General features: G+C 54.9%; 2 protein-coding genes across 2 annotated transcripts in view; one reads left to right on the top strand and one right to left on the bottom strand.

The window, feature by feature from the left end:
• LOC136303562 (uncharacterized) overlaps window positions 1-24496 on the top strand; it is a gene marked incomplete at its 5' end in the record, with an annotated part of 1177971 nt that overhangs the window by 626587 nt on the left and 526888 nt on the right. Inside the window, one exon of the mRNA XM_066207196.1 lies at window positions 23591-23918. Coding sequence (XP_066063293.1) covers window positions 23591-23918 — 328 coding nt within the window. The remainder of the gene's footprint in view (window positions 1-23590; window positions 23919-24496) is intronic.
• Window positions 9257-19079, bottom strand: LOC136303545 (serine/threonine-protein kinase pim-2-like). The gene is made up of 8 exons (XM_066207184.1): window positions 18903-19079; window positions 18573-18721; window positions 18103-18250; window positions 10721-11299; window positions 10550-10600; window positions 10004-10370; window positions 9610-9786; window positions 9257-9363 (listed from the first exon to the last, which is right to left on the bottom strand). Exons 1-8 carry the CDS (start codon window positions 19077-19079, stop codon window positions 9257-9259), a joined length of 1755 nt encoding a protein of 584 aa, XP_066063281.1.

The following is a 24496-nucleotide window of genomic DNA, read 5'->3' as shown; positions in this document are numbered from 1 at the left end:
ATCCCTTTGGCCACAGTGAAACTCCTCCAGCCAGCAACAGCCGTTCTCTGCTCGGCGTGCTCTGCGGCGGCTGAGCTCCTCGAGGAGCGGCAGACACGCGTCTCCCCGAACGCCGGAGAAAGAAAAGCACGCAGCTGCCTCAAGCTTTGTCTTTTACCGGCGTTATCTCCCCCTTCCACCTTTGTCCACCTCTTTGTTTCGGTTAAGTAAACCTTTGTTTCCCGATGTTGTCCTGCCACACGTACAGATGTTACCCCAGCTCCATGGGGATCAGCTGGATGAAGGGGGATGAAATCCGGGATCATTCCCAAGAGTGACGGCGCCTTCCCCCCCCGGGCCAGGATCGAGGCGCTGCCGGAGGAGCGGGAGCAGCACCGGTGCCGGGTGGAGTATCCCGGAATGCCGGAGCCCGGCATCTTCTCCTGGGCTGAGGCGGGGAATGTGGAAAGTGGTAACTGGGAGTTTGGGAATGTGGCGCAGTGGGATGGAGGTTCCCCTGCCCCTCCTCACCATCCCGTGCTTCCCAGAGCCGGAATCCAGCAGGAATCTCACCCTGGTGGTCGCTGTGTCCGTCATCGCTGCCATCGTGGTCATTCTCCTCATCGGATTCAGCGTCTGGAAGCTCCAATCCGGTTCTGCCCAAACCCATCCTGGGGGCTCACCCTGTTCTTCCCCCCCTCCCAAGACTCCTGGAAATGCCCCCATGACCCCACCAGTCCGCCCCCAAATCCTCCTGGGTCCCCCCTAAGCCCCTCACGGGGATTCCTGGGATTGTCCCCATGTCCCCTCCTCCAGGACTCTGGGGTTCCACCCTGACCTGTCTGTGCCCCCCTGGTTTCTTCCACAGCCCCCCCATGATAGTGGGGGCAGGGGCCGAGTGCTGGTGTCCCCCTGCCTGCAGCAGATCCAGGGGTGAGGGAGTTCAGGGGAGCCCTTAGTATTTTGGGTCCCCTGGGAATTGGGGTGACCCTCGGGGTCCCCCAGGATCTCCCTGAACACGCTGACGCTGCCCAGTGAGAAGGTTCGGACCCGGCACGGGGTCCCAGCTCTGTCACCTGCCCTGCCCAGGTACCCCCCAGCCCCTCCCTGGGAACCTCCAATCTCCCCGTGACACCCCAACCTGCCCTGGAACCCCAAAAACATCCCTGGGACCCTCCAAAAACTCCCCAAGATTGCAAACGACCCGTACGAACCCCCTAAACCCTCTCAGGACATCACAATTCCCATGGGACCTCCCAACACGCCCCCAAGCCCCCTTGAGCAGGTTTATACTTGGCACGGGGTCCTCATCACCACCATCGGCATCACCCAGGTAGCCCCAGACCCCCCGGGACCCAAAAACCCTCCCGGGACCCCCAAGCCCCCCATGGGGGCTCCACTACCGGAATCAACGGGAGTGGTGTCGCCCTGCCAAGGGGAGTTAAAGCGGCGCCTGACTGTCGGGGGTTCTTAAAGCCGTGATGGTGGGGAGACCCCCAAAACTCCACCCTGGGGGGCACTCTCCCATTTGCTGCACTCGAGGGAGCCCCAGACAATGACGGGTCCTGGGCTGAGCCCCCCACTCAGCCGGGGCTGTGGAGGGAACTGTGGGCGCTGGGACAGGGCTTGGGAGTCCTGGGGTTTACTGGGGGACCCCGACTGGGAACTCCCTTCCCGCTGTCCCACCTCCCCCTATCCCCCCCCTCTCACCCCTTTCCCATTGTTCCCCCAAACCTCCGCTGCCCCCAGCTCGGTTTGGGGGTGACCCCCCCTTTTCCCATCGTGTCCCGGCCCGGCCCCGCTCACCCGAGAGCTCCCGGCCCGCGGCCGCACGGACGGAGGAGGAGGAGGAGGAGGAGGAGGGACAGAGGAGGAGGAAGAGGAGGGATGGAGGAGCTGGAGCCGGCAGAGGAGGCACTGCGTGACTTCACTGCTCTCTGGATCTGCAGCTCCTTCGCCCCGGGACCATCGCCCCCGTATCCTGCGGGTGACCGGGGAGGGGGAGCGCGCCCCAAATATCCTGGGCGGTTTTTTTGAAGCGGGGAGGGATGTTTGGAGCTCACAGAAAATATATTTATGGCTCCCGGGGCTTTTTTCTGTCGGGGCCGGGCAGCTTGATGTTTGGATCTCGCAGGGCTCCAGAGCTGAGGCGCAGATGCCCCTCAAGGGGACATGGGGGGTCCCCGGGAGGTGTTTTTGGGGGTCCCGGTGGCGGTGCCGGCAGAGCCCCGGCGGGAGGCGGGTCCCCCCGCGGTGGGCTTGGGCTTCCTTAAGTTGGTGCGTGTCTCTTTGGTGCTGACCCTGCTCGCCAGCTAAACCCTGCGGGCCCCATAGAACCAAAGGTGCCCTGGGAGCCTGCAGGGCCTTGTGGAGCCAGGGGACCGCAGTGACACTGTGGATCTCCTCTCTGCACAACTGTTTTTCAAACTGCAATATCAGTAATTGCTGCCACGCCATAGGCTTAAATAATCCACTCTGTTCACTATTGTTTCAAAGGATGACTTTGATTTCTCCTTGACAATCTGCATCAATTCCTTCTCCCATGACATCAACGCTTTTCAAGGCCAAGCTCCAGTGAGCAGTTCTCAAACCTCCAGTGTCCTGGAGAAATCTGAGTTCCTATTCCTGTATTGATAACTCTCATTTGCTTCTGATTTGTCCTAATTAATTCTAATGCATGAAGGTCCAGCCCTGCAGCCTCTGGGGTGGCCCTGTCAGGGGCCATCACACCCAGAACAATTTCCCCAGAAGTCAAAGTCTCACTGTGCACGGTTGTATTCGCAAACTGGGCGCAGCTGTGCACATCCAGGGGTTTCCATTTCCCCACTGGGTCCATTGTTAAGGGTATGGAGAACATCTGTGGGATGGGTTCTCCATCAGGACAGGTTCCCATCTCCTCATTTTTTCACCTGCTCCTTCAACTGCCCCTTTGTCTGTTTGATGATCCTGCAGCTTGTGAATAGTCTGGTACATGAAAACACCAGCAGTCCAAATCACTGTATTTTCACAGTAACAGGCAAAGCATTCCACACCACAGTATCGGCAAACCCCATAAAAATCGCCAATTTCATCCCTTCCTCCTTTATTCCTTGCAAGCAGTCTCACAAAGTTTAGCACTGACATTTGAGTCGTGGCCAATGCTTTTCTGTAGGGTATTTAGTGTCACATCCCTGAGCAGCCAAAGGTGGCAAATCAGTATTGTCAGCATTACTGCACATTATTATTATTGTTTCACATATAAAGATAGAGATATAGATAGAAACACAGATTTAGACATAGTGGAACACGAGGCTGGTGGGTTGGAGACAGACACACCACACAGTATCATCTTGAGTTCTGACCAACAGCCACAATTTATTGTTCCAAGCTCCCTTTTATGGTGAGTTTGCATTTCCCGGGCTTGGAAAGCCAACTGGTTGGGAATCTCTGCACTGCCCACATCTCTGCCCAGGGGTGTGTCTGCAGCCAGGGCTTGGATGGGCTTGGCTGAGCTCTTTGTTCCCCCGGGGACTTCTAGAACAAGCCAGGTCAGCCCAGTTGGGTCTGTTATGATCAGACTCATTATGCCCAGCTGTGAACCAGCTGGACCCTGCTACATCTCCTGCCTTTGCTTTTATTAAAATGCAGATTGTTTTCCGTTATCCCATTTGCAAGGGCCCTTTTGCAGACAGGGTAACACAAGACAGCATGGGTTTAATTTGAAGGAGGTTTTGACAAACTTAATTCTGCTCAGCCAGTGATGTGTCCCATGTACCACTGGAGCTGCAGCACTCACTCCCAGGAGCTGTCAGGCGAGATCACAATCTTCCGGGCTGGCATGTTACAGGTTAACTGCTTATGGTTCCAAACTACAACTTAACACTAAAACAAGAAAACGTTCAACTTTTAAAACCCTGAGAAAAACCAATTAACAGAATTAACAAGATTAACAATTAACAGAACAACAATTTGTAAACAGAAAAAACCACTCTGTAAACAGAAAACCAGTTTGTAAACAAACAGAATCCTTAAACGCACCGTCACTCTAAGAGTCCCAGCTCTCCACGAGGTCGGTGAACAAGCTGTTTCCAGCACTGTTCCACACACGGCTCCACACCGTCTGTGGAGGGGCCACCAGGAGAATGCTGCTGGTGGTCTTGGACAGGACGTAAGGTAGGACAGACACGTCGGGCAGGTGCCCAAAGCGTTCCAGTGTCCTTGCAAAGCACTTTGCAAGGCTGTACTGTTAGCAAAACACCATTAGAATTGCTCTTGTGGCACGGAGACAAGACAACTTTTGAAGCATCCGTAGCATTCAACTGTAAACACCTGCGACAACATTTGATAATTAACTGTGCAGTTAGTTCAAAGACGGTGGGTGCCGTCTTTTTTGCTTGATGAGGTGGAAGCATTCATTCTGGAATGTGCAAAGGATCAGGCCAGCGTGGATTCCACTGCCCAATAACACCAGTAGGATGAAAACTAACAATGAGAATAAACACAGTGATCCACACCTCTGGGCATATCCGGTGGACTTGTCTGTTGGTGATAGCTTGCTCTGCTGTTTCAACAGCAGCTTTTGCCTCTAGGATTAATTTTCTGGGGGAAGTTAATTCAGAGTCACCCTTTAGGAGGTCAAATAAAGGTGCTAGTTGAGAGTCAGTCAGTCCTAGGTAAGGTCTGACCCAGTTGATGGTACCCAAGAGTTTTTGTGCATCGTTTAGAGTTAGAATTTTGGTTGGAAATGGAATTGTTTGTGGCTGTATGGTCTAGTTCATTATTTTGAGTCCCAAATAGTTCCAGGGTGGTTGCTGCTGCACTTTCTCTGGTGCTACTTGCAGCCCAAGTGGTTTGAACGCTTGCAACAGGCTTGGCTGAATCAGTGAGAGTTCTTTTCTGGTTTGGGGTGCAATCAAAATGTCATCCAGGCCATGGTAACAGTATGCCCCTGGCAACTGTTCTCTCACTGATCACAGTACCTGAGCAACACCCCACTGACACATCGTGGGGCTGTTTCCCACGCCTTGGGAAAGTTCTTTCCATCGGTAACGTTGCACTGGTGCAGTGTTATTAATAGAAGGCACGGTCAAGGCAAACTTTGGGGTATCATCTGGGGGTAATGGAATAGTGAAAAAACAGCCCTTTAAGTCCACAGTCAGGATGTCCCAGGAGGCAGGCAGCATTGTGGGACATCGATGGCACACCAGGCTGCAATGTGCCCATTCTCTCCATCGTGGAATTGGTTTTTCTCAGGTCATGGAGTAACCTCCACTTAGCAGATTTCTTTTTTATAACAAATACTGGGGTGTTCCAAGGGCTCATAGATGGCTCTATGTGTCCTTGAGCCAGTTGTTCCTGTACCAGGGTTTTTAGGGCATCTAAGTCTCTCCTTTTCAAGAGACCACTGTGGTACCCACTCAGGCTGAGTAGTGAGCCATTTCAGAGCCAGTGTGGGGTACTTTACACCCTCTAATACAGTGGCCCCTGTCAAAAATCTGTTCCCACCTCAGCCCACTCCAGAGCCAGAGAACTCTAGGGAAGGGCTTCCCATCCGGGAATTTCGGATAGGACTGATTCCTCACCTTTAGATTTAAAAAGTGTCATTTTGTGCTGATCCGGCCAAGCTATGCCAATTTTGTTTTCGCAGTGGGCAGGCTCAGCACCAAGGACACAGACACCACCTGAAGGAATCAGTGAAATTTACGACAGTTCAAAGCAGCAAAGGAGCACAGAAGGAGCAGCTCAGCAATGCAGCCAGCCGTCACTACCACGGATTGCCCGCAGTGATTGAGAAAGATCCATCACCAGTTACCCTCAGCCTTTCCCATCGCCCACACCCACACAGCAGCTGGGGAAGCTGTCACAGCCAAGGACTGCAGAGCCTCTCCCGGACACTGGGAATTCCTGCACCTGCCTCCAGCCACAGCTGAGGCTCCAGCCTGGCCGGGAGAGGGCCCAGCTTTGATAGTGCTGAATAAACAAACTGCCAGCAGCACTCCTAGTGCAGGAACATCTGCTTGCATCCTCCTCTTGGGTTTCTCCCAAAGCCTGGCCAGGGCCCAAGGAGGAACCAGGGGAGTTGCCTTTGACCCTACAGCCCCGAACAAGGCCAGATGTCAGACTTCATGGCCTTGTCTGGCTTCTAAATACAGAAAGGTCAATACATGTTTCACTGAGGAGAGGATGCATCTATTACAACGCTAATGACGGTGCCTATTTTGTTAACGAGCAGATACAAAGATAACCTTTGGCTGGAAGGTTCATCGAGAGGTCACCTTTGGCTCAGGGCCGCTTGTTCAGGCCTCAGTCAGGCCTCTTGTCCAGGCCTTGGCACTTCAGGCTTTAGTGCTGGGCTTGACACTGCTGGCTTAACACTGGGACTTGATGAGCTCCCAGGTCTTTCCCAGCAGAAAGGATTCTATATTCCCATGATTTTATCTGCTGGATTCAGTCAGGTACATGTTAGCAGCATTACTTTGGTCAAAAAGTTCCCTCTTGGTCAGCTCTTGTGGCCTAAGGCTTCAGCTCCTTCAGCTCCTGGTGCTAAGCTGCTCACGCTGAACGAGACGACTCAGAGAGAAGAATACAGTTCATCCAATTCCTTCTGGGACACTGAGAGGGGAGGGTGTGCAAACAGGAGCATTGTCTGGTGTCCCCTCCTCTCTGCCCTTCACGCCTTTCAGCGCTTAGAAACAGCCGAGAGCTTTCTCCAAGAGTGCGATGAAGCAGCTGCTCCTGCTCCCAGGTCTGGCTCTCTCCAGTCTCTGACCTTGCCTGCTTCTGTCCCTCTTGCTGTGCCCTCTGTTCCCCCGGGGCTCGGTGGCTGCTGCCCAGGACTGTGGAAGTGGCACAGATCCAGGGGTCGAGACCCTCCTTCCTCTGCCCTTGCAGCTGCCTGCTCACAGCAGCCTTTTCCATCGGGAAGCTCCACGTGGAGAGGGAGTCCTCGCCTCTGTTCCTTGCACAACCCCCAGGAGCCCAGGGCTGCCATCTCAAGTCCCTGCGGGCCCTGAGGGCTCCCGGGTGCCTCAGGCTGCTGTGACACCGCTGCCCACGGGAGGGAACAGTGGCGGGGGCTGTGCTCAAACTCAGCTCCATGTGCTGCTGCTGCTGCTGCTGCTGCTGTGGGGGTCGTTTGTCCAGCCCTGCCCCAGACTGAGGGATCGGATCCAGGCCCTGCTGCTGCTCCCTGGGGATCAGGCACAGTTTGGTTGTCGCCGTCAGGGCCAGCAGAAGCCGTGGCCGGAGCAGCGGGTGCTGACAGTGCCCCGAGGCCCGGGGCCGGAGGTGTTCCTGTGCTGGGGGCTGGCCGGAGCTGCCCCTTGTTCTCCCTCTGCCTCCCGCAGAGCTGGGCCGGGCACAAGTGGGGCAGCACAGCAAACAGGGAGCCTGCCAGTCTCTTCCAGCCCTGTCTGCTCAGAGTTTGGGCCTTGGAGCTGCAGGTGGACACAGGCAGCTGCTCCTGCTCCCTCTGCGTGTCCCCGTGTTCAGCAGTGCTGCTCCATCAGTCTGTGCCCAGCAACGGGGAAAAGCCTCAGCCCTGCAGGGCCAGGAGCTGCCGGGCTCTGCCTGGGGAGCTGCTCCACACGGGAACCAGCAGCAAAGGACATTCCTTCCCTAGGACAAGTTTTCTATTAGGAAAAAAAAAAAAAAGAAAATTAAAAACAACACAGAAAAAAAGTGGAAGATAAAAACAAAACCCAAGTGCAGCGTAGTAAAAATACTTTATAGCTTTGGATAAAGAGATAACTGAACTTTTTCAAATGAGATCTCCGTTATTTACTCCATAGATGTGCTGATGGCATGGATCCATCCTGCTGACCTCAGCAGCCTTTTAAAAAAGATTTTGTGGTTTGTTTCCAGTATTATTTTAAACTGTGATTGAAGCAATAGGAAATTGCTTTGTGCCCCGCCAGCTCCAAGCAGGACTGGGAATCTAAACTTTGCCAAACCCCAAATCCTTTACAAGACGACCTTCCTTCTCACCCTGTGAATGAGCTGCACATTCCCTTTGAAATTGTCAGGGGTTTCGTAAAGACGCAAAGTCCCACTTACAGCTTTTTGCTCTGCTTGGGAAGTGCAGAAGGGCAATTCTTCATCCATCCGCTCCAGACTGCACTGCCTTAGGAACGCCGTCCACTCGCCAGGTTTTGCTCACTTGTGGCACTTCTGGAGGAGGAAGAAAGGGCAGTTGCACGATTCCAGCCAAAAAAGGAAGGAAGAGCGGGGCAGACAAAACATCCTGTGGAGATCCAGGCGTTCAGCTGGAACTGTGGAGTGCTTGGGTTCTTGCCAATTGGATGTGGATCCCTCACTGCAATCTCCTGGCCTGCAGGAGAGTCTCACTCACCTGCAAAAGCAGAAAGCTCACTCGGTGGGCTCCGAATGGGCTGGTCTGATGCAAAGCTGTCAGAGCAATGTGAGGGCAGAGCCGGCCCAGCCGTGCCTGGGGCTGAGCCCAGCAGAGCCCTGGCAGAGCCCAGAGCAGCCTCAGCACCCGCAGAGCCCGGCTGGAAGGAGAGAAACCAGAAAGTGCCCGTCAGCCGAAGGCTCCTGTCCCCTCGTCCCGAGTGCCCGCAGTGCCCAGGCCACGCTGGCCGTGCTCAGAGCTGGGCCCAAAGCTGCCCATCACTGCTGCCTTTGGGGGCAGAGCAGGAGGGCAGGACACGTGCCCAGCCTGCAGCCGGCCACGGCACATCCAGCCCTCAGCAGCTGCGCAGAGCCAAAAGGCAGCTTGACGGCCGAGTGAAGAATCTGTGGCGTCTGCCCCAGCAAAGGGAGGAACCTTTGGTGCCCGGCCAGGCCGTGCCATGCCCACATCTGGGAGCATCCCCCCAGCTGTGGACTCACCTGCAAATTGGGCCCCAGGGAGCGTGTCTGAAGAAGGTGCCAGAATCCAAGTCGATCATCTTCAGCTGCCGGTGGCCAGGTCGAGGAAGAGCTTGGCATCCTTGGGGTTGTCCTTGGTGTCTCCAGCAGCAGCCCCACCTGATACAGCTTCTCCAGGGGCTCCTCCTTCCCTGGGGGCCAGACCAGGCTGTCAGTGCTCTGCCCAGGGCCCCAGCCACCAACGAACCAGGACAAGCATAACTAGGGTGGATGGTGGCCACCAGTGCTTGCTACACCAGGTCTCCAGCTCCGCCCCAGCACAGATGTTCCCATCTGGTCATCCCTGCTCAGAGCTACAGGCAGGACAAAAACACTCTGGTTTTCTTTAGCACTGATTGCCATGAGATGTGTGGAGCTCTTACCTGTCAGGTCTTTGGATCAAACTGTGCACATGGACCTCTCCCATCTTCTAGGGCAGATGAACACCCTGCAGCCAAGGATCACTGAAGAGGTCTTCTAAGGATGGCCTGTCCAAGGGTTGCATGGACAAACACCTCCTGATAACATTTTGGCACTCTGAAGAGAGAAACCAGAAACCAGCAGTCAGTTGGAGAAGGATCCCGTCTGCTTTGCCCCTCCATTCCCGTGCCCAGGCCATGCTGGGTGTGCCCAGAGCTGTGCCTAAACTTCCCCATGGATTCTCTGTTTGGAGGAGAGCAGGACATGTGCCACCTCCTCAGCAGCTGCCAGAGCAGGGTGCTCATCAGCCTGCTGCTGTCTCCCAGCACCGGGATTCCCCTGTGCCCAGAGATGAGGATCCACCTTGAGAGAGCCATCGTGGGAACAAGATGCGCCCCCAGATGAACTGCTGGCCCCTCCTGAACGGGTGCTTCCCCATGACCAGGTGGTACAGCAGGAGGCCCAGGGACCAGATGGTCGCTGCCTCGCCGTGGTAGCGTTGGTGGTGGATCCACTCTGGTGGGCTGTAGGGCAGGGTTCCTATGGAACACAGACGGAGTTCATCAGGGGATGCTGCAACTCCTAAAGCCTCGCCCCGGCATCCCTGGGCGTATGGGGGCTGGCCCCCTCCCGCCCCCACCCAAAAGCAACTTGGCTCAAGAAATAACGCTGCTCCTAGCAGCGAGAGGGGGAAGCCGCGGTGCTACAGCCAGGCTGGGCCGTGAGATGCCCAGGAACATCCCCTGAGAGGGCTCACCTGCAAATTGCCTGTAGGCTGTGTCTTGGAGGAAGGCGCCACAGCCAAAGTCGATCAGTTTGAGCTGCCCGGTGGCCAGGTCGAGCAGGATGTTCTCGGGCTTGATGTCGCGGTGCAGGACCCCGCAGCTGGTGCAGTGCCGCACGGCCTCCAGCACCTGGCGGAACAGCCCCCGCGCCTCCTCCTCCGGCAGGAACCTCCGCTCCGCCAGGAAACCCGAGAGGTCCTGGCACCGCTCCGGACGCTCCAGCACCAACAGGAAGCCGTTGGGGAGCTCAAGCCACTCCAGCAGCTGAATGATGCCACCACATCCAGAGGACAGCCTGTCCAGCAGCACGATTTCCAGGGGCGCACGGGCGCCGTTGGGCTGCCGAAGGACCACGATGCCGTCAGTGGGGCTGAGGCTGTGCCAGGGCTCGGGAACCCCTCACCCAGCGCCGGATGCTCTGGGCCCCCCGCTCAGCCCACGCCCGCTCTCCCTGCAGGGCTCCCGCCGGCTCTTCCCCTGCCGGGCCCCAGCTTCTCCCGCCGGCCCCGCTCACTCACCAGCTCGCCCCAGTGCTGGACGCGGGCCCGGGGCACGCATTTGATGGCCACCTGCGAGCAAAGGCCAGCAGCGGGCTCAGCTCGCCGCCTGCCCCGCCGCGCCCCGATCTTCTCCTCCTCCTCCTCCGCCCTCCTCCTCCTCCTCCGCCCGCCGCCAGCCCCGCCGCTCACCGGGGCGCCGTCCGAGAGCCGCGTCCCCGAGTAGACGCTGCCGAAGCCTCCGCGCCCCAGCAGCGAACCCAGCCGGTACCGGTCCTGCAGGGCCTCCCGCGCCTCCCCTGCGGGCGACACGCGGCCCCCAGCGCTCGGCCCGGGGCCAGACACGGCCCCCGAGCGCCCCCCGAGCGCCCCGGGCCGGGCATCCCCACCCGCCCCGGGCCCCGGCGGCTCGAGGCCGGCGGCTGCGCTGCCGAGCGGCGGAGCTCGGGCCGGGGAAGCCGCGGCGGAGGCGGCGGGAGCGGCCGCGCCGCGTGTGTCCTTAGCGGGGCCCGGGAGGAGCCGGGGCCGGGGCCGGGGCCGGGGTCGGGGCCGGGGCCGGGGCCGGGGCCGGGGCCGGGGCCGGGGCCGGGGCCGGGATCGGGGCCGGGGTCGGGGTCGGGTTCGGGGCCGGGGCCGGGGCCGGGCTCGGGACAGGCGCAGCCAAAGCGCAGCGATGCCGCCCTGGCCCCAGGCACTGATGCCCGCCCAGCACCGCCACAGCCAGCACCGCCAGAGCCGGGCGGAGCCCAGACCGCGGCGGGACGCCCGGGGCCGGGGGCGGGCCCGGGGCATGGCCCAGCCCTGCGGGGGGAGAGGGAGAGGCCGGGACGGGGACGCCGAGAGGGGCCGGGGAGGTCGGGAAAGGGACGCCGGGAGAGGCTGCGGGACAGCGAGACAGAGTGCGGGACAGCGGGAGAGGGAGAGGAGGAACAAGAGAGGGACGGGGAGGGGTCGCAGACGCCGTAGACGCCGTAGACTCGCTGCTGCCGCTGCTGCTGCCGCTGCCGCCGCTGCAACTGGAGCCCTGGGGCCGTTTGTCCGCGTGTCCGTTCCACGCTCCAGCCCCGCGCTCCCCGGGGGCAGCCCCCGAGCCGCTCCAAACACGGCAACTTGGCCGTGCTGAGCCCACATCCAGAGGCCTGACTCCTGCGCCGTTATTCAGTCAGAATCTTATTATTAAAGCAACTTTTTCCAAACAGTTTCTGCCGCAGAGCCAAAGGGCCCTCTGCTCAGAATCCTTTTCCTTAAAAGCACGGGGATATGGATGATTTCTGTGCCCCGTAAAGGTCCAGTGCCATTCACCTCTGGATACCAACCTGTTCTTCCATCTGACTGGGGATGGAGTCGCGGAAGATGAGAGGATTTCTCTCCAGCAATGATATCCTGCCCCTTGGCAGATATCAGGCAGTTCAAATCAAATTTCAGGTTTAGCTCACAACACTCAGGATGCTGACAGATGATGGAAGCACCGTCACAGCAGCTCTAGCTTGACTTTCCGCCTACACTACTGTACATTTTAAACCACTTCTGAACAGGATCGCTAGAAATGGGCAGCCATCCCTAAATCATCCCTGAAAACACAATGGCATCCAACAGGTGTTTGCTTGAGTTATGCCCCTAAGGGAAGGCAGTACTTAAACAGGCATAGAGAGGATAAAAGGAATAATTCTGTTCCTAAGAGCTGCCTCCTTCCCCTGTCTCCTCATTTGCCAAGGCCACGCACGAGGCCGATCAGCGCCGCTGGCGCCTCCGGAACCACCTGCAGCTGGCGGCCAAAGGTGACCAGAAAAACCCCCCCAAAAAAAACCCCCAAAAAATTTGGGGGAGGGGGAATCCCTCCCCAGAATGATATTTTTACATTTTTATTTATTTCGGGTTTTTTTTGTTTGTTTAATCAGGCCCTCTCCGGCAAACCTTCGCTCAAAACCTGCTGAGCTCCCCCGAGGCCGCTCCGGCCGTGCCCTCAGACACCCCGAAAAGACCCTGGAAAGACACGTTGGGCTGAGGGGGGATCCTGAAAAACTCAAAAGAATTAAAAACCGGAAATATCCGACTCGTTTTTTGGGGCAAAAAACGGATAAAATCGGGAGGTTTTGGGGCGGTTTGGCCTCCGGGGGTTGCCGTACAAAATGGCGGCGCGGTGTGAGGGCGACAAAATGGCGGCTCGGAGATTTCGCCGTACAGAATAGAGAAAACAGGGATTTGGGAGGAAAAAAGGGGATTTCGGGGGAAAAAGGGGATTTTAGAGATAAAAATTGGATTTTCCGATTCTAAATTTAGAGAAAAAACGGATAAAATCGGGAGGTTCTGGGGCGGTTTGGCCGCTGGGGGTTGCCGTACAAAATGGCGGCGCTGTTTGAGGGAGACGTGAGGGCGACAGAATGGCGGCGTCTTGAGGATCGTGCCGTACAAAATGGAGAAAACGAAGATTTGGGTGAAAAAAGGGGATTTGGGGGAAAGAGTGGATTTTAGAGATAAAAATGGAAATCTCCGACTCTAAATTTGGGGGGAAAGGGGCAAAATTTAGGGAGTTTTGGGGTGGTTTGACCACTGGGGGTTGCCGTACAAAATGGCGGCGCAGTGTGAGGGGTGAGGAGTGGGCGGCAAAATGGCGGCACCCTGAGGATCTTGCCGTACAAGATGGTGGCGCGCGGGTTTTTCTTTGCCAAGCAAAAACGAAGAAAATGGAGGTTTGGGGAAAAAAAATGGGATTTAAGGGAAAAAAAAGAAATTTTAGAGAGAATAATGGAGATTTTGGTTGGGAAACGGGAAAATTTGTCAGGTTTGGGGTGGTTTGGCCGCTCGGGGTTGCCGTACAAGATGGCGGCGCGCGGGGGGTTTTGCCGGATAAGACGGAAATTTGGGGGGGAAATGGAGATTTTGGGGAAAAAAGGGAGATTTTAGGGGGGGAAATGGGGATTTTAGAGGGAAAAACGAAATTTTTGGGGAAAAAAATCGCTTTAAAAAGAAAAAAAATCCCCAAATCGGCAAAACCTGAGGGGAAAAATTTTCCCAAAAACCGCCTCAAACTCCCACAAACAAACAATCAAAAAAAAACCCAAAAACAAAACCGCGGCGACAGCAAAACAACAACAACAAAAACCGGCGAGCTGAAAATTTATTGAAATTTAATTTAATTTTAATTAAAATAATTAAATAATTAATAATTTGAGTATTTTAATTAAAATTTTTCGATCCCAAAAAATCCCAAAAATTCACCCCAAAATTTCCACCCAAAATCCCAAAAAATGACCCGAAAATTTCCACTGAAAACTGAAAATTTTTAAGCCTCAAAATCCCTCAATTTTACCCCAAAATTCCCGCTGAAAATTGGGGTTTTTAGAGCCTCAAAAATCCCCAAAATTCACCCCAAAATTGGAATTTTTGAAGTTCCAAAACCCCCAAAATTTCCACCCAAAATCCCAAAAATTCACCCCAAAACTCCCACCTAAAATCCCTCAAAAAACCCCAAACTTCCCACTAAAAATTGGGATTTTCAGAGCCCCAAAATCCCCAAAAATTCACCCCAAAATTTCCACCCAAAATCCCAAAAATTTACTCCAAAATTCCCTCCCAAAATTGAGATTTTTAAAGCCCCAAAATCCCCCAAAATTCACCCCAAAATTCCCACTAAAAATTGGAACTTTTAGAGCCCCGAAATCCCCCAAAATTCACCGAAAATGCCCTAAAAGTGACCCAAAAATTCCCACTAAAAATCAGGATTTCAGAGCCCCAAAATCCCAAAAAATGACCCCAAAATTCCGACTGAAAAATGGGGTTTTTTGAAGCCCCAAAATCCCTCAAATTCTCCCCAAAATTCCCACCCAAAACGCCAAAAATTCACCCCAAAAATTCCCATTAAAAATCAGGATTTCAGAGCCCCAAAATCCCAGAAAACGACCCCAAAATTCCCACTAAAAATTGGAATTTTTAGATCCCCAAAATCCCCCAAATTCTCCCCAAAAATCCCAAAAAACCCCCCAAACCCCCTCCCAGTACAAACCAGTACAAACCAGTAAAGAAAAACCCCAAACCAGTGTAAACCAGTATAAACCAGTACAAACCAGTCACCCCAAATCCCTTCCCAGTTCATCCCAGTTCGTCCCAGTGACCCCTAAACCCCCTCCCAGTACAAACCAGTAAGGAAAACCCCCAAACCAGTACAAACCAGTATAACCCAGTACAAACCAGTAGAAACCAGTATAAACCAGTAACTCCCAGTATCCCCCAGCGCCGGGCCCTGGCCCTGAGCCCCTCCCTGGAGGTCACCGAGCGTCGAGAGATCCCAGTTCAAACCAGTACGGACAGGTGAGGGCACTGGAATGGGGACTGGAGGGCACTGGTTTATACTGGGATGGAGTGGGAGTGGGTTTGGGGGTCACTGGTTTGTACTGGGATGGACTGGGAGTGGGTTTGGGGTCACTGGTTTATACTGGGATGGACTGGGAGTGGGTTTAGGGGTCACTGGTTTGTACTGGGATGGACTGGGAGTAGGTTTGTGGTCACTGGTTTATACTGGGATGGACTGGGAGTGGGTTTGGGGTCACTGGTTTGTACTGGGATGGACTGGGAGTGGGTTTGGGGTCACTGGTTTATACTGGGATGAACTGGGAGTGGGTTTGGGGTCACCGGTTTATACTGGGATGGACTGGGAGTGGGTTTGGGGTCACTGGTTTGTACTGGGATGGACTGGGAGTGGGTTTGGGGTCACTGGTTTATACTGGGATGGACTGGGAGTGGGTTTGGCGGTTACTGGTTTATACTGGTTTAAACTGGTTTCGGGGTTTCTGGGCGTGGTTTAACATTTGCCCCTCCCCCACATGTAAACAGACCATGCCCCTCATCAGGGCACGCCCCCTTCCCTTATATAGCTGGACAACAAGGGCGGGGCAAACTGGGCGGGGCCTGGGGGTTACTGGGTTCTACTGGGAGGGATTGGGAGGGGCCAACACGGCTCTCACCCCGCCCACCGCGCCGATATGCAAACTTATGTAAATGAGAGCACAAATAAACGCGAATGACGTCACTGACCACGGGGACTGGGAGTTACTGGTTTGTACTGGGAGGGGCCTGGGCGTGACTCAGACCCCGCCCACCTCACCGAGGGGCCAGCCTTATGTAAACTTATGCAAATGAGAGGCGAAATAAACGCCGGTGACGTCATTTGTACGCAGAGGAGCAAAGCGGCGCCGCGGGGCATGACGGGATACACCGAGGCGCAGAGCGGCACTGCAGGGAATGACGGGATACACCGAGGCGCAAAGCGGCGCGGGGCATGACGGGATACACCGAGGCGCAAAGCGGCGCGGGGCACGACGGGATACACCGAGGCGCAAAGCGCCGTGGGGCACGACGGGATACACCGAGGGGTAAAGCAGCGCGAGGCATGACGGGATACACCGAGGCGCAAAGCGGCACTGCAGGGCATGACGGGATACACCGAGGCGCAAAGCGGCACTGCAGGGCATGACGGGATACACCGAGGCGCAAAGCGGCGCGGGGCATGACGGGATACCTGCAGTTCCTCTCCTAAAGGCTCAGCCTGGGACTCATTCCTCTCTCTTCCAAGACACTACTTTAGAAAACTGCAGGATTCCAACCTAACCCTTCCTCCAACACAGGGGCTGGAAGAAAAGATTCAGAATTTCTGTCCACCCCCATAGGTTCAGCCATACAGCTATGGCAAAATGCATCTCTTCTCTGCACTCTTCTCACGTAAGATTTGTTTCTTTAATAAACCTTTCCTCGCAGGAGCAGTCTTACATCAGTATGAGATTTGTAATGTTTTAAGCAAATTTATAAACCAAGGGTTTGTAGTTGCACATACAGCAGAGATTCCAGATGAGAGAAGAGCAGACCAAATGCAGCCAGACTGGTGTTTTAAAACCGAGGTCATCGACTGATTCCTGTGATCCACGATCACAACACCAGGACACACCTGGTGTTCTTGCCTCCAGAGAAAAGCACACAACCTATTATCTCTGCTGAGCTCATTTGGTACCATTTAATACGTATTTATCACACACTCACAAAATGGCAAGTGTGGTTGCATCACTACCACAAAATGCTCTTGGGGATTTACTCAATCACTGATGATTACAGAAATGGTAAGAAGAGAGGCCAAACAATAGGGGGAAAAGGTGGATTTACCCTACACAGCATCCAAATTCTTAACAACAGGATGGACTTTGCCACTTATTGCTAATGCTAACTCACATAGAAGGAGTTAGAAGTTTGATCTGCAAGACAGTTCACACAAGGCCACAAAGGAAAACAAGCACTTTACATGTTGAATTTCACCCCTGTTTATGAGGTTTTCTCATGATGTTTAACTTCAATTATCAAACACAAATTTTCAAACATACCAGTGAACATCCCTCAGTCCATAGTCTGTGCCTATTTCTTGCTCTAAGTTAGATGAGCGAACAGATAAAATTGTATCAGCTCCTTTGAACCGACCAATTTCAATTCAGCTGTGGTTACAGCATTTCAACGGCGAACAAAAAGCATGCACAGCTGAGTTTCAGAAAATATAAATACTCACACAAGCAACATTTTCAACTCCAAGAGTGTTTAGTATGACACACTTAACTACCTCCAGTACCTAAGAGATCTGTATTGAAAAATCTGAGCCACGTTACTAATTTTAAGTGGACACTAAAAAACCAAACCCAAACATTAACGTGCCACATGTCCTGGCTCTCTTAGCACTGCATTGGCCATAAACACACAAGAATTTTGATTCCAAATATTTCTCAAGGTTTCCTGGGTTTTTGTTGTTCCTACAAGTATCCCAGCTTGTTTTTACTCACTGTACCAGTCTCAGGTTGTAAACACAAGTGGGCTGTGACTCTCCCATGAGCAAGTTTTTTCATGTATTTGCAAAACTGACCGCACGAACGTGGTTACAGCTGCTCACATGCTCTACTGCCTGCACACACTGAAATGCCAAACAATTAAGGAAGGCTCCAATGAATTCTCAAGATTTGGGATGCTTTTTAAGAGCTATTTCAAAAAATAACTAAAACCAATATTTGTTGATGCATTTACTACCACGTAATTGTACTAGAGCCCGTTGAAGAGACAAATTTGAGGGGTTTTTTTAATGCCTTAACTTCATACTTGTACAGCAATCTAAACTGAAAAGCATCAAAATATACCACGTGGAATCACTAGTGCGACAACCAAGCCAAAAAAAATCTCTGCTATCAATCTTCAGCAGCCAGCTCCCACTTTTTTACCCTGTTTTATAAACCATTTCTTCTTACAGAGTCACTGCCAGGCCCTCACTTTGAGTCTACTGTGTTTGACACATCATCCACATCACCGCAGTTGCCTGCAAAGGACAAATCCCCCCGACACAGTGCTGAGGTGTTGGTGTGGCAGGGCCCCAGCGTGGCACGGAGAGGCCAGGGGAGACGCAGGGGGAGCACCGGGCCCGGTGCCCCTGAAGCTGCCCCTAGGCCAGGCTTCATCCCAGCGCCTGAGGCAGGGAGATGCGGTGGGGAAAGGAGGGTGGAGAGCTGCTGGAAAGGCAGCCGTGGGGTGAGCTGGGGCCAGTTCCAGAAACTCACAGCCAGGGCAAAGACACCAGTTTTGTCCCCATCCGAGGTGCACGTGCTGTGCTCTGGCCAGTCCTCCAGCACACGGAGGAGCATCATCTGCGCCGGCTTCGCAGTGCTGGGGGAGCACAGGATGGCCTTCCACATGGACAAAGCAGCTCTGCAGGGTCAGAACTCTGTCTCAGGGGGGCCTTGGACACAGCACCGTGGCCTGGGCTGCAGGGGGGAGCTGAGCTGGCTGCCAGCTCTGCCTCTGCCCACTGGCCCTTGCCAGCAGCATGCAGGCAGCCCAGCCCTGTGGGGACAGACCCCCGAGGGGCAGGGAGGGAGCACGGCAGCAGGCTCGGGGCCTGCCATGCCAGAGCTGGAGAAGGGAGCAGCCGGAGGGCCCTGGATTTCTCCTTTGCTCAGACACCTGGGACAGGCTGTACAGGATGATGGGCTGGGGAGCCCTGAGCCCTCTGGGCAGGTGGGCCCCATACCTGTCACACGATGGGGCCACACGCAGGAGAGTCATCACCACGTCAGCAGGCTGTGCCTCGGTGAGATCCAGCAGGGTCCTGAACAGCTTGTGCCCAGAGTACTCATTGGCCAGGAGCCACTGGTGGATGTACCTGACCATGGCAGGCGCCTGGAGAAGGCACGGGAAGACTTGGAAAGCTGCCAGAGGGAGAAATGTCCCCAGCTTCCCCAGAGAAGTGCTTCCCTTTCCGCACACTGGGTGGCCTGGGAGGGTTACAGGGACCAGCAGGGGTGGCTTGGGAGGCCAAGCAGTTCCTGGGAGGATCAGACCCTGGTCACAGGCTTCTTACTTGCTTTGGCTTGGAAAATCCCTCCTCTACAAGCATATCCAGCAGGGCAGCACTGGACTTGGTTTTGAAGAGGTCCTCAGAGTATCCTCTGAGCCCAGTCTCCTCTACTGGGGCAGCTCCAGGACCTTCCTCTTCCACGCTGGCCAATTTGGGCACTCTTGGGGATCTCTGCTCCATGTCAGCGACTGGACTGATGGGGACTTGCAGGAGAGATGCCTCGGGAAAGCTCCGAGTCAGCAAGTCCTGCAGCGGTGCCTGGAAGGCACCGACACAACTGAAGTGCTGGGAAGAGTTCAGGACAGCAAGTCCTGCACTCTGCTCTCGAGGGCTCCTGCCACAAGGACGGGTGACTCTTGGTCAAGGATTGTGCTTTGGCCTTGAGGTCAACCAGCGGCAGGAATAACGCCTCGGAAAAGCTCCGGGTCAGACACGAACGAGTGTGCTGTGAGGGGGCTCCTCACGACACCGCTCTATCCTGTCCTGTCCCGTCACGTGCTCCGAGCACAGTGGCACAGCTGCATCACCACCAGCACCTGTGTCACCATGTGTCACGAAGGCTCCTTGGACACCCTGTGCCGTTCCATGCCACGGTGAGTGACCACGCTGCTGCACCGTGTCACAAAGGGCCAATGCACACACTGCCACCTGCCCTGGGGCCGCTCCCAGCCCAGCCAAAGTGGCCCGGGTTGGAAGGAATCCCTCGCCCCAAGCGTCTAAGACAGCCCTAAGACAGGATCTTTCGGAGCGCCTCAAACCACGGGCAAACGCTGCCCTGCTCTGCGGGCTCAGGGCAGCAGAAGGAGCCCCCAGGGCTGCCGACGCAGCCGCAGCGGGAAGGGCACGGGGCCTTGCACAGAAGGTGGCACGGCCTCCTTGGGACATGTCTCGGCCGGTGGCCGTCCTAAACCCGCAGGTGTGACACAGACGAGGAACGTGTGGGCCAGGGCACCAGCGCTGCTCTGACCCCTGGGGCCAGGGGAGCGCTGAAACCGGCAGGTGTGGCAGAGTCCCCGCACAAGCAGAGCTGCCACCCCCTGAGCCCTGGCAGTGCTGGTGTCATCTCCTGCCCCAGAGACCTGTGCCCCGGGGGGCTTCTCTGCCACAGGGCAGCCAAAGCCCAGGTGCATTGGGGGCTGTGCTCCTTCCTCCAGGGGATGTTAGCAGGAGCACCTGGAGCAGCTGCTGGCAACACTTGGTCTCTTGTCAGAAGCTGTTACTCCATGCTGAAATTGTTTTCTCATTGGAGTAATTTCCTGCAGCACAAAATCACCCTGGCAGCGAAGGCATAGAAGGATCCGGCATTTAAGAATGCTCAGTTCAGGAAAGCTTTACGTCCCATTGCTCAACTCAAGTAGTTCCAAAAAGTTGCAAACTTCCTAAATTCATGGGAATGGCCCGAGAAGGTGATAGGTTTGGAAGTTTCCTTGCCATCTCAAAGCAGCAACACATTTGCCTTAAGGTCATCCATTGAATGTCACTGTACAAAACATAAGACTACACAGGGGCAAAAGAAAGGCCTTGCTTTGGTTTTCGAACATTTTTCTCTGAAGGGATGATGATAAGAACCTAATTCTCTTAAGGAATAAAGGCTCTCCAGCAAGTGAAAGTCCACTCAGTGTTACAAAAGTAGCCCAAACAAATGAGTAGACTGCAGGAGGACTAATCCTCCCTATCCTGCTACAGATACCTAAGTGGCCGAGAAAGTACAGCTCTCCCCTCTTCTCTGCACGAGAAGCAGGACCACGAACAGAAAAAGTCCCAGCTATTCCTTCTGTCCTCCATAACCAAAGCTGTGCTAAACCACAGATGCTGCCTTCAAACTGACTCCAATTCCAGCCTCAACCTCTCACCTTCCAGACAACTCCTTCGCCAGCACCCTGCCAAGTCCCCCAGGTGTCCCCATCCCTCAGCAGAGCTTTCCCGTCTCCCAGCAGACCCCCTGGTTCCCTGCACGTGCCGTGGGATGGCACTCAGGACGATGTGCTCCAAGGCCTTCCCCGGTAGCGAGCTCAGGCTGCCAGGCCATCGGTTCCTGGATCATTCTTCCCGCCGACCCTTCCTGCGCACGGCTCTTCCATTTGCACGTTTGCGCTCAGCTGGGACTTGTCCACTTCACCAGGACTGCTGCTAAAGGATGGAGAGCAGCCTGGCAAGCTCCTTCTCCAGCTCCCTCTTTACTCTCGGGGGAGGTAGAACATGTCACAGGAAAGCAAGCGGTGCCAAAAGACCTGGGCGGCATCAGGCACATTTAGGAATGAAACAAGGCCTTTGTTTGATGGAAGGAAGCACAGGCAATTTAGAGAAGCAAAGAGTACTTAGCACAGATATCCTTAAGTACTTAGCACCAGTTAACATAAGAAAAACCTGGAAGCCTAGCATGACAGGAGAGTGACTTGACAAAAAGCTTTAGACATAACCTTCCAGAAGACCTAAGGGCGGCCACAGAATCAGCCCTGTGCAGGCAAGGGATGAGGAAGACGAGCTGCTTTGGTGCGCTGAGACCGATCCTGGCCAGCAGGTGGACATTAGCTTCAAGTCTAGGAATCTGACACAATGGATTTCTTTGTAAACCCCCTGCCTATCCAATCACCTCAGCAGTGTAAAGATGGATGGTATTTTTAATAGAATTCCTACATAAAACCACTGAAATTTAGACGAGGCAAAGAAGCCTTGTGGTGGAGTGCAGACCCCTTCCCTCCTGCCAATAAAAGAGCTTCTGGCGGACGATGCATTTGTCTGCTGATTTCTTTGAATTCTAGAGACCCCTCAGCACTGCTCTATCCTGAGGGAACACCCTTGGCCTTGACCCGTAGGCACCCGCGCAAGCTTCAAATCAGCTGCCTCAGCTTGCAGGACCTCTCTTGGCCGGCATCCTGACGGGGATGCAGGACTGCTGCGAGGCACTGCTGGGACCCAGCAGGACAGGACCGGCTGTCTCGTGTCCACGTAGCAGCACCCCCTGACACAGCCGGGGTCATCCCGAAAGCAGACAAGGCTCACGTGTCTGCGGAGAGGGGCAAGGAGCGCTGAGCTCCTCTCAGGGTGTCTCAGCTGGGCCTGCTCCACAACACGCCCCCATTTGAAGGCCTGCTAATGCCCAGCTGCCAGAAATGCCTGCCTTGTTCTCTCCAAGATGCACAGGAAGAGCCGATGAGAGGGCGCCTTGGGAGGCAAACCTTCCAAGCCTTTTCTGAGGCCAGGGACACAGCAAGATCAGCCAAGACTCTCCGTGCCACCTGGCCCACACAGCCCAGCTCGGTGCTGGCCCTCTGGGCCGGAGCCGCTTCCAGCGAGCAAGACAGAAATGCATATTGCCAAGAGTTGAAACACAGCAGACAGGTAAGATGTGAGACGTGTGTGCATGAAGGCCTTTGAATTCACAGCTCTCCGAGACAGCTTTGGGGCTCGCAGCTGTTCAGAGATGCTCCTGCTCACACCTCTGTCCACAGTGGGGGTAACACACCCTGCTGCAGGTGCTTGCCTTGGTCTCTGCAGGTCCAGGTGGATTCCAAACCTGCTCTTCACAGCCTTCTCCCTTCCCTTCTCCATCTGCCAAGTGCCACAGGCCTCAAGGACTGAAAGGACCACAGACAGCTAAAGGGGGACACTTGCACCTTCCTCACTGGGAGCTCCATGGAAAGCGCTTTCCTTGAGAAGCAAGTCTCTTTTCCCCAGAGGCATTTCCCCACATTGGGAACTTTCCTGGGGAACACCAACACACTCCTAAGAAACCCTGGCAAGGCTGAATTCCTTCTGGTCCTTTCTGGCCAGGCGCTCCAGCTCTAGCTCGTATTCCCCCCAGTGTGATTCCAGGTGGAGGTTCGCACATGCAGCCCCAGGCCCTCTACAAACACAAGCCGCCCGCTGCCTCTTCACCTGCCTCCACTCCTGCCTGCACTCACAGCAGCAAAACCAGGCTGTTCCCGGCCAGAGACCAGAGCCCTGTTCCCGCAGGACGCTCTTGCCAGCACCTTCCAGGACTCTCCGCTGTGCACACAGCACTTTTCATGCCCGCTCTCCACAGCCTTTGGAACACAGAGCACAACCTGGCTGGCGCTGCCGTCAGCACACCCCAAACACAGGCGGAGGAAGGAGAAGCAGGGGCTGCTTTGTGGCCATGCCCAAGAGAGACTGGAAGGGTGCCCTCCCTCTGCTCTCACTTGGGTGCCTTTCTGACAGGCTCTGAGGCAGGGGCTGCGATTCCTCCGTTGTGGGGACCAGAACCGCAGCCGGGATCCCGGCACTGCCTGACGGCGCTCCGGGCAATTGGCACGGTGGTCGCGTGTCTCAGCCTCGGCCACCGTGCTGCTGCTTCACTTGCCCTCAGGCACAACAAAAGCTCAGTGTTTAGTTGTCAGGGATGCTCGGGAATAAAACAATCTGAAACGTACTTGTGACTGCAAAACAAGTTTTCTTTGATGAGTTGCTGATGCAACAAATACATCCCAACCCCTGGATTGGTGAAAAGCTGCTGAGCGGCAGCAGGAGACGGAAGGTGATGCTCAGCTGGGAGATGCAGGCAGCCCATCCAACTTCAGGGCATGCCCTGCATCAAAAGAGCGTGAATTTAGTCCATGTCGCCACTCCACCCCAGAACCAGGTTTCATAGCTCCTCCTCTGGACTGGAGCTTCTCCAGTTACATCATCACCTCACAGATGGCCAGAGCAGGAGTGGTGAATGTGGGCAGAGCTTCGGCCACAGAATCAACCTGATCCAGCACCAGAACATCCACACTGGGGAAAGGCCGTACAAGTGTGGGGAATGTGGGAAGGGCTTCAGCCACAGAGCCAGCCTGAGCTTGCACCAAAAGATCCACACTGGGGAGAGGCCCTACAAGTGTTGCCAGTGTGGGAAGGGGTTTCGGGTCAGCAGCAAGCTCCTTGAACACCAGCAGACACACACAGAGGAGAGGCCCTTCCGCTGCCCCCACTGCGGGAAGGGCTTCAGGCACAACTCCAACCTCATCATCCACCGGCGCATCCACACTGGGGAGAGGCCCCAAGAGTGTCCCCAGTGTGGGAAGAGCTTCTCACAGAGCTCAGCCTTGACCCAACACCAACAAAGGCACCATCAGGAAAGCCCTGCCAGTGCCCCCAGTGCAGAAAGAGCTTCGAGCTCGGCTCCAGCTCCAGCCCCCACTGGAGGAGCCACATTGGGCAGAGCCCCGGTGACCCACATTCCCTGTGTTCCGTGTTGGGTGGATTTTAGATAACTTTGGGTGGTTTGGGGCCAAATCTGGTGGGCTTTAGGGTGGATTTTTTATCCCTTTGGATGATTTTAGGCCCATTCAGGTCTGGTTTCGGTTCATTTGGGTGATTTTATGATAAACTGGGATATTTTTGGTGGATTTTAAGTCCCTTTGAATGATTTTCACCCCACATGGGTGGATCTTAGGTGTGCATGGGAAATTTTAGGCCCCTTCTTTTTGGTTATTTTTGGCCCTTATGAGTGGATTTTCAGCCTCTTTGGATAATTTCATGTCAAACAAAGTCCTTCTCTGGTGATTTTAGGTCCTTTTGTGTGGCTTTCAGGCCATGTTGGGTGATTTTAGATCTTTTTGGTTGATTTTAGGCCAAACCGGGTACGTTCAGTT

Source organism: Chamaea fasciata, unplaced genomic scaffold (assembly GCF_029207755.1).
Source record: "Chamaea fasciata isolate MVZ Bird 193981 ecotype frontalis unplaced genomic scaffold, bChaFas1.0.hap1 SCAF_37, whole genome shotgun sequence".
In the NCBI taxonomy this organism is placed as follows: domain Eukaryota; kingdom Metazoa; phylum Chordata; class Aves; order Passeriformes; family Sylviidae; genus Chamaea; species Chamaea fasciata.
Note: the sequence above shows the minus strand (reverse complement) of the source record. Positions and strands in the feature narration are given on the sequence as shown.

What these genes read in the sequence shown, in the direction of transcription:
- LOC136303545 (XM_066207184.1), bottom strand. Translation starts at nt 19,079, where the DNA reads ATGGAGCAGAGATCCCCAAGAGTGCCCAAATTGGCCAGCGTGGAAGAG. An exon ending in CTGGTGTCTTTGCCCTGGCT is followed by an intron (nt 11,300 to 18,102) that starts GTGAGTTTCTGG and finishes GCCCGCCCCCGG; the next exon opens with CCCCGGGCGTCCCGCCGCGG. An exon ending in TCCAGCACTGGGGCGAGCTG is followed by an intron (nt 10,371 to 10,549) that starts GTGAGTGAGCGG and finishes GTCCTTCGGCAG; the next exon opens with CCCAACGGCGCCCGTGCGCC.